At 63.8% G+C, this 12986-nt stretch overlaps 1 protein-coding gene across 1 annotated transcript in view; it reads right to left on the reverse strand.

Annotated features, from left to right (window-relative positions):
• The window catches only part of CXCR3 (C-X-C motif chemokine receptor 3), a 58115-nt gene extending 45201 nt beyond the window's left edge, over positions 1 to 12914 (reverse strand). The window contains exons 1-3 of the mRNA XM_038748413.1: positions 12885 to 12914; positions 11747 to 11929; positions 11442 to 11481 (exon numbers count right to left, since the gene is read on the reverse strand). Of these exons, the coding sequence (XP_038604341.1) occupies positions 11442 to 11481; positions 11747 to 11929; positions 12885 to 12914 (253 nt within the window). The remainder of the gene's footprint in view (positions 1 to 11441; positions 11482 to 11746; positions 11930 to 12884) is intronic.
• Positions 12915 to 12986: the final 72 nt, after the last annotated feature.

Consider the following 12986-nt stretch of genomic DNA (forward strand, 5'->3'; position numbering starts at 1 on the left):
TACTGTGTGCAGAGCACTGTACTAAGTGCTTGGGAAGTCCAAGTTGGCAACATATAGAGACGGTCCCTACCCAACAGTTGGCTCACAGTCTAAAAGCGGGAGATAGAGAACAAGACCAAAATTACTAACAAAATAAAATAAATAGAATAGATATGTACAAGTAAAATAAATAAATAAATATGTACAAACATATATACAGGTGCTGTGGGGAAGGGAAGGAGGTAAGATGGGGGGGATGGAGAGGGGGACGAGGGGGAGAGGAAGGAAGGGGCTGAGTGTGGGAAGGCCTCCTGAAGGAGGTGAGCTCTCAGTAGGGCCTTGAAGGGAGGAAGAGAGCTAGCTTGGCGGGTGGGCAGATGGAGGGAGGGCCAGGAGCGAGGGGCAGGGGAAGGAGGTCAGGGCCAGGGAGGCAGAGGCAGGGGAAGAGGGTCAGGGCCAGGGAGGCAGAGGCAGGGGTAGGCGGTCAGGGCCAGGGAGGCAGGGGCAGAGGCAGGCGGTCAGGGCCAGGGGGGCAGAGGGGCAGGGGCAGACGGTCAGGGCCAGGGAGGCAGGGGCAGGGGAAGACGGTCAGGGTCGGGGAGGCAGAGGCAGGGGAAGGCGGTCAGGGCCGGGGAGGCAGAGGCAGGGGCAGACCGTCAGGGCCGGGAAGGCAGGGACAGGGGAAAAGGGTCAGGGCCGGGGAGGCAGAGGCAGGGGCAGACGGTCAGGGCCGGGGAGGCAGAGGCAGGGGAAGAGGGTCAGGGTCAGGGAGGCAGGGGCAGACGGTCAGTCCCGGGGAGGCAGGGACAGGGGCAGATGGTCAGGGCCAGGGAGGCAGGGGAAGAGGGTCAGGGCCAGGGAGGCAGGGGCTGACAGTCAGGGACAGGGAGGCAGGGGCAGGGGCAGATGGTCAGGGCCAGGGAGGCAGAGGGGCAGCGGCAGACGGTCAGGGCCAGGGAGGCAGGGGAAGACGGTCAGCGCCAGGGAGGTAGGGGTAGGGGCAGACGGTCAGGGTCAGGGAGGCAGAGGCAGGGGAAGACGGTCTGGGTCAGAGCCAGGGAGGCAGGGGCAGGGGAAGAGGGTCATGGCCAGGGAGGCAGGGGCGGGGCAGACGGTCAGGGCCAGGGGGGCAGGGGCAGGGGAAGACGGTCTGGGTCAGAGCCAGGGAGGCAGGGGCAGGGGAAGAGGGTCAGGGTCAGGGGAAGACGGTCAGGGCCAGGGAAGCAGAGGGGCACACGCAGACGGTCAGGGCCAGGGAGGCAGGGGCAGGGGAAGAGGGTCAGGGCCAGGGAGGCAGGGGCAGGGGCAGACGGTCAGGGCCAGGGAGGAAGGGGCAGACGGTCAGGGCCAGGGAGGCAGGAGCAGGGGCAGACGGTCAGGGCCAGGGGGGCAGAGGGGCAGGGGCAGACGGTCAGGGCCGAGGCGGCAGAGGGGCAGGAGAAGACGGTCAGGGCCAGGGAGGCAGGGGCAGATGGTCAGGGCCAGGGAGGAAGGGGCAGACGGTCAGGCCAGGAAGGTAGAGTCAGGGGCAGATGGTCAGGGCCAGGGAGGCAGGGGCAGATGGACAGGGCCAGGAAGGCAGGGGCAGGGGAAGACGGTCAGGGCCGGGGAGGCAGAGGCAGGGGAAGATGGTCAAGGCCAGGGAGGCAGAGGCAGGGGAAGATGGTCAGGGCCAGGGAGGCAGGGGCAGGGGCAGACGGTCAGGGCCAGGGAGGAAGGGGCAGGGGCAGACGGTCAGGGCCGGGAAGGCGGGGGCAGGGGAAGACGGTCAGGGCCAGGGAGGCAGCGGCAGGGGAAGAGGGTCAGGGCCAGGGAGGCAGGGGAAGACGGTCAGGGCTGGGGAGGCAGGGGCAGGGGCAGACGGTCAGGGCCGGGGAGGCAGGGGAAGACGGTCAGGGCCGGGGAGGCAGGGGCAGGGGCAGACGGTCAGGGCTGGGGAGGCAGGGGCAGGGGAAGATGGTCAGGGCCGGGGAGGCAGGGGAAGATGGTCAGGGCAGGGGAGGCAGGGGAAGACGGTCAGGGCTGGGGAGGCAGGGGCACGGGCAGACGGTCAGGGCCGGGGAGGCAGGGGAAGACGGTCAGGGCCGGGGAGGCAGGGGCAGGGGCAGACGGTCAGGGCTGGGGAGGCAGGGGCAGGGGAAGACGGGCAGGGCCGGGGAGGCAGGGGAAGATGGTCAGGGACGGGGAGGCAGGGGCAGGGGCAGACGGTCAGGGCTGGGGAGGCAGGGGCAGGGGAAGACGGTCAGGGCCGAGGAGGCAGGGGCAGGGGAAGACGGTCAGGGCTGGGGAGGCAGGGGCAGGGGAAGACGGGCAGGGCCGGGGAGGCAGGGGAAGACGGTCAGGGCCGGGGAGGCAGGGGCAGGGGCAGACGGTCAGGGCTGGGGAGGCAGGGGCAGGGGAAGACGGTCAGGGCCGAGGAGGCAGGGGCAGGGGAAGACGGTCAGGGCCGAGGAGGCAGGGGCAGGGGAAGAGGGTCAGGGCCAGGGAGGCAGAGGCAGGGGAAGACAGTCAGGGCCGGGGAGGCAGGGGCAGGGGATGACCGTCAGGGCCAATCAATCAATTAATCAATCAATCATATTTATTGAGCGCTTACTGTGTGCAGAGCACTGTACTAAGCGCTTGGGAAGTACAGGTTGGCAACATATAGAGACAGTCCCTACCCAACAGTGGGCTCACAGTCTAAAAGGGGGAAACAGACAACAAAACCAAACATACTAACAAAATAAAATAAATAGAATAGCTATGTACAAGTAAAATAAATAGAGTAATAAATATGTACAAACACATATACATATCAATCAATCAATCGTGTTTATTGAGCGCTTACTGTGTGCAGAGTACTAAGTGCTTGGGAAGTCCAAGTTGGCAACATATAGAGACGGTCCCTACCCAACAGTGGGCTTACAGTCTAAAAGGAGGAGACAGAGAACAAGACCAAAATTACTAACAAAATAAAATAAATAGAATAGATATGTACAAGTAAAATAAATAAATAAATATGTACAAACATATATACAGGTGCTGTGGGGAAGGGAGGGAGGTAAGATGGGGGGGATGGAGAGGGGGACGAGGGGGGAGAGGAAGGAAGGGGCTGAGTGTGGGAAGGCCTCCTGGAGGAGGTGAGCCCTCAGTAGGGCCTTGAAGGGAGGAAGAGAGCTAGCTTGGAGGATGGGCAGATGGAGGGAGGGCCAGGAGCCAGGGGCAGGGGAAGGCGGACAGGGCCAGGGAGGCAGAGGCAGGGGAAGAGGGTCAGGGCCAGGGAGGGAGAGGCAAGGGCAGACGGTCAGGGCCAGGGAGCCAGGGGCAGACGGTCAGGGTCAGGGGGGCATAGGGGCAGGGGCAGACGGTCAGGGCCAGAGAGGCAGAGGCAGGGGAAGGAGGTCAGGGCCAGGGAGGCAGAGGCAGGGGAAGGCGGTCAGGGCCAGGGAGGCAGGGGCAGACGGTCAGGCGGTCAGGGCCAGGGGGGCAGAGGGACAGGGGCAGACGGTCAGGGCCGGGGCGGCAGAGGGGCAGGAGAAGAGGGTCAGGGCCAGGGAGGCAGGGGCAGACGGTCAGGGCCAGGGAGGAAGGGGCAGACGGTCACGCCAGGAAGGCAGAGGCAGGGGCAGACGGTCAGGGCCAGGGAGGCAGAGGCAGGGGCAGACGGTCTGGGTCAGAGCCAGGGAGGCAGAGGGGCAGGGGCAGACAGGGCCAGGGAGGCAGGGGCAGGGGCAGACGGTCAGGGCCAGGGAGGCAGGGGCAGGGGAAGACGGTCAGGGCCGGGGAGGCAGGGGCACGGGAAGATGGTCAGGGCCGGGGAGGCAGGGGCAGGGGCAGATGGGCAGGGCCAGGGAGGCAGGGGCAGAGGCAGGCGGTCAGGGTCATGGGGGCAGAGGGACAGGGGCAGACGGTCAGGGCCAGGGCGGCAGAGGGGCAGGGGAAGACGGTCAGGGCCAGGGAGGCAGGGGCAGATGGTCAGGGCCAGGGAGGAAGGGGCAGACGGTCAGGCCAGGAAGGCAGAGGCAGGGGCAGGGGAAGACGATCAGGGCCAGGGAGGCAGGGGAAGACAGTCAGGGCCAGGGGCGCAGAGGGGCAGGGGCAGACGGTCAGGGCCAGAGAGGCAGGGGTAGGGGAAGATGTCAGGTCCAGGGAGGCAGAGGCAGGGGAAGACGGTCAGGGCCAGGGAGGGAGAGGCAAGGGCAGACGGTCAGGGCCAGGGAGCCAGGGGCAGGGGCAGACGGTCAGGGTCAGGGGGGCAGAGGGGCAGGGGCAGACGGTCAGGGCCAGAGAGGCAGGGGAAGGCGGTCAGGGCCAGGGAGGCAGGGGCAGGGGAAGAGGGTCAGGGCCAGGGATGCAGGGGCGGGGGAACAGGGTCAGGGCCGAGAAGGCAGGGGAAGAGGGTCAGGGCCGGGGAGGCAGAGGCAGGGGCAGACGGTCAGGGCCAGGGAGGCAGGGGCAGGGGCAGACGGTCAGGGCCAGGGAGGCAGAGGCAGGGGCAGAGGGTCAGGGCCAGGGAGGCAGGGGCAGCGGAAGAGGGTCAGGGCCAGGGAGGCAGGGGCAGAGGGTCAGGGCCAGGGAGGCAGGGGCAGACGGTCAGGGCCGGGGAGGCAGGGGCAGGGGAAGAGGGTCAGGGTCAGGGAGGCAGAGGCAGGGGAAGACGGTCAGGGCCGGGGAGGCAGGGGCAGGGGAAGTCGGTCAGGGTCAGGGAGGCAGAGGCAGGGGAAGACGGTCAGGGCCAGGGAGGCAGCGGCGGGGAAAGACGGTCAGGGCCGGGGAGGCAGGGGCAGGGGAACAGGGTCAGGGCCGGGAGGCAGGGACAGGGGCAGACGGTCAGGGCCGGGGAGGCAGGGGCAAGGGAAGAGGGTCAGGGCCGGGAAGGCAGGGTCAGGGGCACATGGTCAGGGCCGGGGAGGCAGAGGGGCAGGGGAAGAGGGGCAGGGCCAGGGAGGCAGGGGCAAGGGAAGACGGACAGGATCAGGGAGGCAGGGTCAGGGGAAGACGGTCAGGGCCAGGGAGGCAGGGGCAGCGGAAGACGGTCAGGGCCAGGGAGGCAAAGGCAGGGGCAGACAGTCAGGGCCGGGGAGGCAGGGGCAGGGGAAGACGGTCAGGGTCAGGGAGGCAGGGGGCAAGGGAAGAGGGTCAGGGCCTGGGAGGCAGGGGCAGGGGAACAGGGTCAGGGCCGGGGAGGCAGGGGCAGCGAAAGAGGGTCAGGGCCAGGGAGGCAGGGGCGGGGAAGATGGTCAGGGTCAGGGAGACAGGGGCAGGGGCAAGGAAAGAGGGACAGGGCAAGGGAGGCAGGGGCAGATGGTTAGGGCCAGGGAGGCGGGGCTGGGGAAGAGGGTCAGGGCCAGGGAGGCAGGGGCAGGGGCAGACGGTCAGGGCCAGGGAGGCAGGGGCAGGGGAAGACGGTCAGGGCCAGGGAGGCAGGGGCAGGGGAACAGGGTCAGGGCCGGGGAGGCAGGGGCAGGGGAACAGGGTCAGGGCCGGGGAGGCAGGGGCAGCGAAAGAGGGTCAGGGCCAGGGAGGCAGGGGCGGGGAAGATGGTCAGGGTCAGGGAGACAGGGGCAGGGGCAAGGAAAGAGGGACAGGGCAAGGGAGGCAGGGGCAGATGGTTAGGGCCAGGGAGGCGGGGCTGGGGAAGAGGGTCAGGGCCAGGGAGGCAGGGGCAGGGGCAGACGGTCAGGGCCAGGGAGGCAGGGGCAGGGGAAGACGGTCAGGGCCAGGGAGGCAGGGGGCAAGGGAAGAGGGTCAGGGCCTGGGAGGCAGGGGCAGGGGAACAGGGTCAGGGCCGGGGAGGCAGGGGCAGCGAAAGAGGGTCAGGGCCAGGGAGGCAGGGGCGGGGAAGATGGTCAGGGTCAGGGAGACAGGGGCAGGGGCAAGGAAAGAGGGACAGGGCAAGGGAGGCAGGGGCAGATGGTTAGGGCCAGGGAGGCGGGGCTGGGGAAGAGGGTCAGGGCCAGGGAGGCAGGGGCAGGGGCAGACGGTCAGGGCCAGGGAGGCAGGGGCAGGGGAAGACGGTCAGGGCCAGGGAGGCAGGGGCAGGGGAAGACGGTCAGGGCCAGGGAGGCAGAGGCAGGGGCAGACAGTAAGGGCCAGGGAGGCAGGGGCAGGGGAACAGGGTCAGGGCCGGGGAGGCAGGGGCAGGGGCAGACGGTCAGGGCCAGGGAGTCAGGGGCAGGGGAAAGGAAAGAGGGACAGGGCAAGGGAGGCAGGGACAGATGGTCAGGGCCAGGGAGGCGGGGCAGGGGAAGATGGTCAGGGCCAGGGAGGCAGGGGCAGGGGCTGATGGTCAGGACCAGGGAGGCAGGGGGAGGGGAAGAGGGTCAGGGCCAGGGAGGCAGGGGCAGGGGAAGATGGTCAGGGCCAGGGAGGCAGGGGCAGGGGAAGATGTCAGGGCCAGGGAGGCAGAGGCAGGGGCAGGGGAAGACGGTCAGGGCCAGGGAGGGAGAGGCAAGTGCAGACGGTCAAGGCCAGGGAGGGAGAGGCAAGGGCAGACGGTCAGGGCCAGGGAGGCAGGGGCAAGGGAAGACGGTCAGGGCCGGGGAGGCAGGGGCAGGGGCAGACGGTCAGGGTCAGGGGGGCAGAGGGGCAGGGGCAGATGGTCAGGGCCAGGGAGGCAGAGGCAGGGGAAAATGGTCAGGGTCAGGGAGACAGAGGCAGGGGAAGGGGGTCAGGGCCAGGGAGGCAGGGGCAGGGGCAGACGGTCAGAGCCAGGGAGGCAGGGGCTGGGGCAGACGGTCAGGGCCGGGGAGGCAGGGGCAGGGGCAGACGGTCACGACCAGGGAGTCAGGGGCAGGGGAAGACGGTCTGGGTCAGGGCCAGGGAGGCAGGGGCAGGGGCAGACGGTCAGGGCCGGGGAGGCAGGGGCAGGGGCAGACGGTCAGGGCCGGGGAGGCAGGGGCAGGGGCAGACGGTCAGGGCCGGGGGGGCAGAGGGGCAGGGGCAGACGGTCAGGGCCAGAGAGGCAGGGGCAGACGGTCAGGGCCGGGGAGGCAGGGGCAGGGGAGGGCGGTCAGGGCCAGGGAGGCAGAGGCAGGGGAAGAGGGTCAGGGCCAGGGAGGCAGGGGCAGGGGAAGAGGATCAGGGCTGAGGACGCAGGGGCTGGGGAAGACGGTCAGGGCCGGGGAGGCAGCGGCAGGGGCAGAGGGTCAGGGCCAGGGAGGCAGGGGCAGGGGAAGGCGGTCAGGGCCGGGGAGGCAGAGGGGAAGGGGAAGAGGGGCAGGGCCAGGGAGGCAGGGGCAAGGGAAGACGGACAGGATCAGGGAGGAAGGGGCAGGGGAAGAGGGACAGGGCCAGGGAGGCAGGGGCAGCGGAAGACGGTCAGGGCCAGGGAGGCAAAGGCAGGGGCAGACGGTCAGGGCCGGGGAGGCAGAGGCAGGGACAGAGGGTCAGGGCCAGGGAGGAAGGGGCAGACGGTCAGGGCCAGGGAGGCAGGGGCAGACACTAAGGGCCAGGGAGGCAGGGGCAGATGGTCAGGGTCAGGGCCAGGGAGGCAGGGGCAGGGGCAGACGGTCAGGGCCAGGGAGGCAGGGGCAGGGGCAGACGATCAGGGCCAGGGAGGCAGAGGGGCAGGGGCCGACGGTCAGGGCCAGGGAGGCAGGGGCAGGGGAAGAGGGTCAGGGCCAAGGAGGCAGAGGGGCAGGGGCAGACGGTCAGGGCCAGGGTCAGGGAGGCAGAGGCAGGGGAAGAGGGTCACGGTCAGGGCCAGGGAGGCAGGGGCAAGGAAAGAGGGTCAGGGTCAGGGAGGCAGGGGCAGGGGCAGACGGTCAGGGCCGGGGAGGAAGGGGCAGGGGAAGAGGGTCAGGGCCGGGGAGGCAGGGGCAGGGGAAGACGGTCAGGGCTGGGGAGGCAGGGGCAGGGGCAGACGGTCAGGGCTGGGGAGGCAGGGGCAGGGGAAGAGGGTCAGGGCCAGGGAGGCAGGGGCAGACGGTCAGGGCCAGGGGGGCAGGGGCAGACGGTCAGGGCCAGGGAGGCAGGGGCAGACGGTCAGGGCCAGGGAGGCGGGGCAGGGGAAGACGGTCTGGGTCAGGGCCAGGGAGGCAGGGGCAGGGGCAGACGGTCAGGGCCAGGGAGGCAGGGGCAGGGGCAGACGGTCAGGGCCGGGGAGGCAGGGGCAGGGGAAGACGGTCAGGGCCAGGGAGGCAGGGGCAGGGGCAGGCGGTCAGGGCCAGGGTAAGCGCTCAATAGATACCATTGACTGACTGAGAACCTCTCCCAAGCGCTTAGTACAGTGCTCTGAACACATTAAGCGCTCAAATGCCATTGACTGACAATCTCTCCCAAGCGCTTAGTACAGTGCTCTGCACACAGTAAGCGCTCAATAAATACCATTGACTGACGGACTGACCTTCTAGACTGTGAGCCCACTGTTGGGTAGGGACCGTCTCTATACGTTGCCAACTTGTACATCCCAAGCGCTTAGTGCAGTGCAGGCGCTCAATAAATACGATTGAATGAATACGAGCCTGGGAGGCCGAATGGTATGGGTTCCAATCCTGCCTCTCCCACTTTTTGCCGTGTGGCCTCGGGCAGGTCGTTTCTCTGGAACTCACTTCCCTCATCTGGAAAACGGGCATTAAGACCATGCCCAACCCGACTGCAGGGCTTAGTACAGTGTGTGGCACACAGTAAGTGCTTTAACAAATACCATAATTATTATTATTATTAGAGGAGCGGGGTGGGCGGGCTGGGCCGGAGTAGGAAATCAGGAAGGTGAGGTAGGAGCGGGTGAGCGGATGGACGGTGAGGAATTTCTGTTGGACGCGGAGGTGGATGGGCAACCCCCGGAGGGTCTTGTGGAGGGGGGAGATGGGGGCTGAATGGATTTTTTAGAAAAATGACTTGGGGAACAAAGTGAAGGATGAACCGGACTGAGGAGAGACGGGAGGCAGGGAGGCCAGAGCAGTCATCAAGGCGGGAGAGGAGAAGCGTTTGGATCAGCGTGGTAGCAGTTCGGATGGAGAGGAAAGGGCGGATCGACGGATGTTGTGAAAAGTGGGACCGACAGGATTTGGTGATATTGATCGGGTGGGTTGAATGAGAGGGACGAGCTGAGGATAAAGCCAAGGTTGCGGGCCCGGGAGACGGGAAGGATGGGGGTGCCGGCTGCAGTGATGGGAAAGTCACGGGGACTGCAGGGTTTGAGTGGCAGGATGAGGAGTTCTGCTTTGGACGTGGATAGTTTGAGGTGACGGGAGGTAGAAGTGTTCCGAAGGCGGGAGGAAATGCGAGACCGCGGAGAGGGAGAGGGATCAGGGCCGGAGACTTGGGAATAGTCAGCAGAGAGGTGGGAGTCGAAGCCGTAATTAGGGGGTGGGAGGCAGAGGAGGAGCCCGCGAAAGAGTCTGAGAGTGGGGTCTCCTAAATCGTCTGAAAAATACATTTTCTTTGCTATTAAAACCCAAGACGCAGGGGCTCTAACACCGCACTAACAGCTAGAACGCCGCTAACTTATCTGTAAAATCAGAGTTAGGACTGTGAGCCCCGTGTGGGATAGGGACCGTGTCCAACCTGATTAGCTCACTTCTACCCCAGTGCTCAGAACAGTGCTTGGCACATAGTAAGCGCTTAACAAATGCAGTCGTAATTAGCCGTGTCAGAAGGGCTGTTACAATGTGGTTTGAATTGTTGAAATCCAAGAGGGCAGAAAGGCCCAAATCATTCAGTCGTATTTATTGAGCACTTACCGGGTGCAGATCACTGGACAAAGCGCTTGATCGTTGGGGTCCAAGCCTGGGAGTTGGGGGATCTGGGTTCTAATCCCAGCTTGGCTACTGTGTGACCTTGGGCAAGTCATTTCACTTCCTCTGTGCTTCAACTTCCTTATCCGCAAAATGGGGATTCAATACCTGTTCTCCCTCCCAGTTAGACTGTGAGCTCCAGGGGGGACAGGGACTGTGTCCAATTTATCATGCCGTTTCCCAGTGCTTGGCACATAATAAATCCCTAACAAATACCATTTTAGATGCATAAATCTGAGTTACGGAACAAAACCAGAGCCACAAAGAATATCCACCCTGAGGAACAGAAAGGCTATTGCCAGTCAAAATACCAGTACTAGACTGTGAGCCCACTGTTGGGTATGGACCGTCTCTATATGTTGCCAACTTGTACTTCCCAAGCGCTTAGTACAGTGCTCTGCACACAGTAAGCGCTCAATAAACACGATTGATTGAAAAAGATCAATCACTGGGGAAACAACGTGGCCTAGCAGAAAGAGCCCCGGCCTGGGACTCCAAGGTTCTGGTCTCTAATCCTGCCTCCGCCACTTTCCTGCTGTGTGACCTTGGGCAAGTCGCTTCATTTCTCTGTGCCTCAGTGACCTCATCTGCAAAATGGGGATTCAGTACCCGTCCACTCCCCTCCTCAGATTACCAGCCCCATGCGTGGACCTGATTATATCTACCCCAGTGCTCGGCGTAGAGTAGCGCTTAACTATTGTTATTAATCAATGGTATTTATTGAGCACTTATTGTGTGTACAGCTCAAAAGTGCTTGAGAGGGTCTATTACAAGAGTTGGTAGAGAGATGTTTCCTGCCCACCATTAGCTTACAGTCTAGTGGGGGGGAGACAGACATTGCTATTTAAATAAATAAGTTAGCTACAGAACTCGAAATCACATCTACTCCAAGGGGTAGATGGACAACCACCAGGCCCAACGTATTTGGTGAAAAGCGATCCAGCCGGTAGAGTGAAGTCCGGACCGGTGTGGGGAGAGTCGGGAGGCGGGGAGGTCAGCGAGGAGGCCGATGCGGTCATCCAGGCGGGAGAGAAGTGATTGGGCTCACGTGGCAGCAGTTTGGGTGGAAAACGGAGGATTTTAGCCACGCTGTGAGGTTCGAACAGACAGGATTCAGGGATGGATCAAATTGGTGGGTTGAATGAGAGACAGGAGTCGGTGAATATTGAGGTTACGGGCTTGAGAGACCAGGACGGGCAGTGGTGCCGTCTACAGTGATGGAAGAGTCAGGGGGAGGACTGGGTTTGTGTGGGAAGACGAGGAGCTCCGTTTTGGACATGTTAACTTTGAGGTGTCGGCGGGATGGCCAAATAGAGCTTTCCTGAAGGCAGGAGGAAGTGTGAGACTGGAAAGAGGGAGAGAGAGAAGGGCTGGAGATGGAGATTTGGGAATCGTCCAAGTAGAGGTGGGATTTGAAGCCGTGGAGGCAGATGGGTTCTCCGAGGGAGTGGGGGGAGATGGAGAAGAGAAGGGGACCCGGGGCTGAGCCTTAGGGACCCCCACAGTTCAGGGGTGGGAGGCCGAGGAGGAGCCCGTCAAAGGGAGTGAGAATGAGAATGAGCTCGACTTCTTGAGCAATCAGGCCCCCGGTTGAGGCTCTGCTACGGGAGAGGCCCCCCCCATCCCCATCGAGAAGCGGTGCGGCCCAGTGGAAAGAGCCCGGTCTAAATCCCGACTCCGCCACTTGTCTGCTCTGTGACTCTGGGCCCGTCACTCAGCTTCTCTGGGCCTCGGTTTCCTCACCTTCAAAATGGGGATCCGGTGCTTCCCGAGAGGACAGAGTCTGCGGAGACGCCCGGGAGAGGGCGGAGACATACGGGAGAGGGCAAAGAGACATTGGGAGGGGGCAGAAAGAACAGAGAGGGCACAGCTAGCCCCAAAGCCTGCCCTGTTGAGGCGTGTTTGGCTCAGGCTTCGCTCTGATCACTGGCCTTTTTGGCCAGACTGGCGAGCAGCCCACTCTGCTGCTGTTTGTTTTCCCGGCAGGCAGGCACCCGGGCCGGATGAGAACCCAGGTGCTCTGATTCCCAGGCCCGAGCTCTGCCCACTGGGCCCCGCTGCTTCCCAGAATCCCGAATTCCCAGTGGCGTAGGACCTTTTAACATCCCGCAGACTTCCTGTCGGGTCCTGCAATGCTCCCTGGACATTTCGTCCATGGAGAGAACGTGAGCAGACTGGACGGCCGTGCCCTTCCTTGCGTCAAGGCGGGTTTTGCTCCAGGAGAAGTGGCACTGCGGAGTGGGTAGACCCCAGGCCTGGGAATCGGAAGGTCATGGATTCTAGTCCCCCCCTCCATTTGTTGGCTATGTGACCTTGGCCAAGTCACTTCACCAGGACTCAGTGACCTCATCTGTAAAGGGGATTGAGACCCCCGAGCCCCACACGGGACTGCGTCCAACCCAATCTGCGTGTCTCCACCCCAGCGTGTAGGACGGTGCCTGGCACGTAGTAAGCGCTTAACAAATATCACGATTATCGTATTGGAAAGCTGCAGCCCCGGGTTGAGGGGGGTGTCTCTGTCTCCCCCCACCCCAGGAATCGTCCACGTGCCCAGGCCCGGGTGTCAGAAGGTCGTGGGTTCTAATCCCGGCTCTGCCCCTTGTCTTGTGTGTGACCTTGGCCGAGTCACTTCACTTCTTCGGGCCTCTGTAAAATGGGGATGGAGACGGGGAAGGGACTGTGTCCAACCCGATTTGCTCTGCATCCACCCCGGCGTTTAGTAAAGTGCCTGGCACACAGGAAGCGCTTAGCAAATACCACGATCGTTAGTGGAAAGAGCATGCCCACTGTCCTGCCACGACGCCTTGTTAGAAACCGAATCATGGGACTCACCCTCCTGGGCGAGGAATCTGGTCTGCCCCATTAATAGTAATAATAATAACGATGGTATTTGTTAAGCACTTACTATGTGCAAAGCACTGTTCTAAGCGCTGGGGGGATACAAGGTGATCGGGTTGTCCCACGTGGAGCTCACAATCTTAATCCCCATTTTACAGATGAGGGAACTGAGGCCCAGAGAGGTGAAGTGACTTGCCCAAAGTCACACAGCTGACAAGTGGCGGAGTCGGGATTAGAACCCCTGACCTCTGACTCCCAAGCCCGGGCTCTTTCCACTGAGCCACGCTGCTTCTCATCCCCATTTCCCTCAGCTGGGTGAGGGTTGCCACCCCCACCTCAGGATCAGACCCCCGTGGCCCCCAGCTTCGCTCCGGGCATGGTGGGGGCAGAGCCTGGACCCCCCCAGACCCGGCGGGGCGGCCCCCTCCCCATCTCCGAGCGGGAGGGAGC

Source organism: Tachyglossus aculeatus, chromosome 6, assembly GCF_015852505.1.
Source record: "Tachyglossus aculeatus isolate mTacAcu1 chromosome 6, mTacAcu1.pri, whole genome shotgun sequence".
Classification (NCBI taxonomy): Eukaryota; Metazoa; Chordata; class Mammalia; order Monotremata; family Tachyglossidae; genus Tachyglossus; species Tachyglossus aculeatus.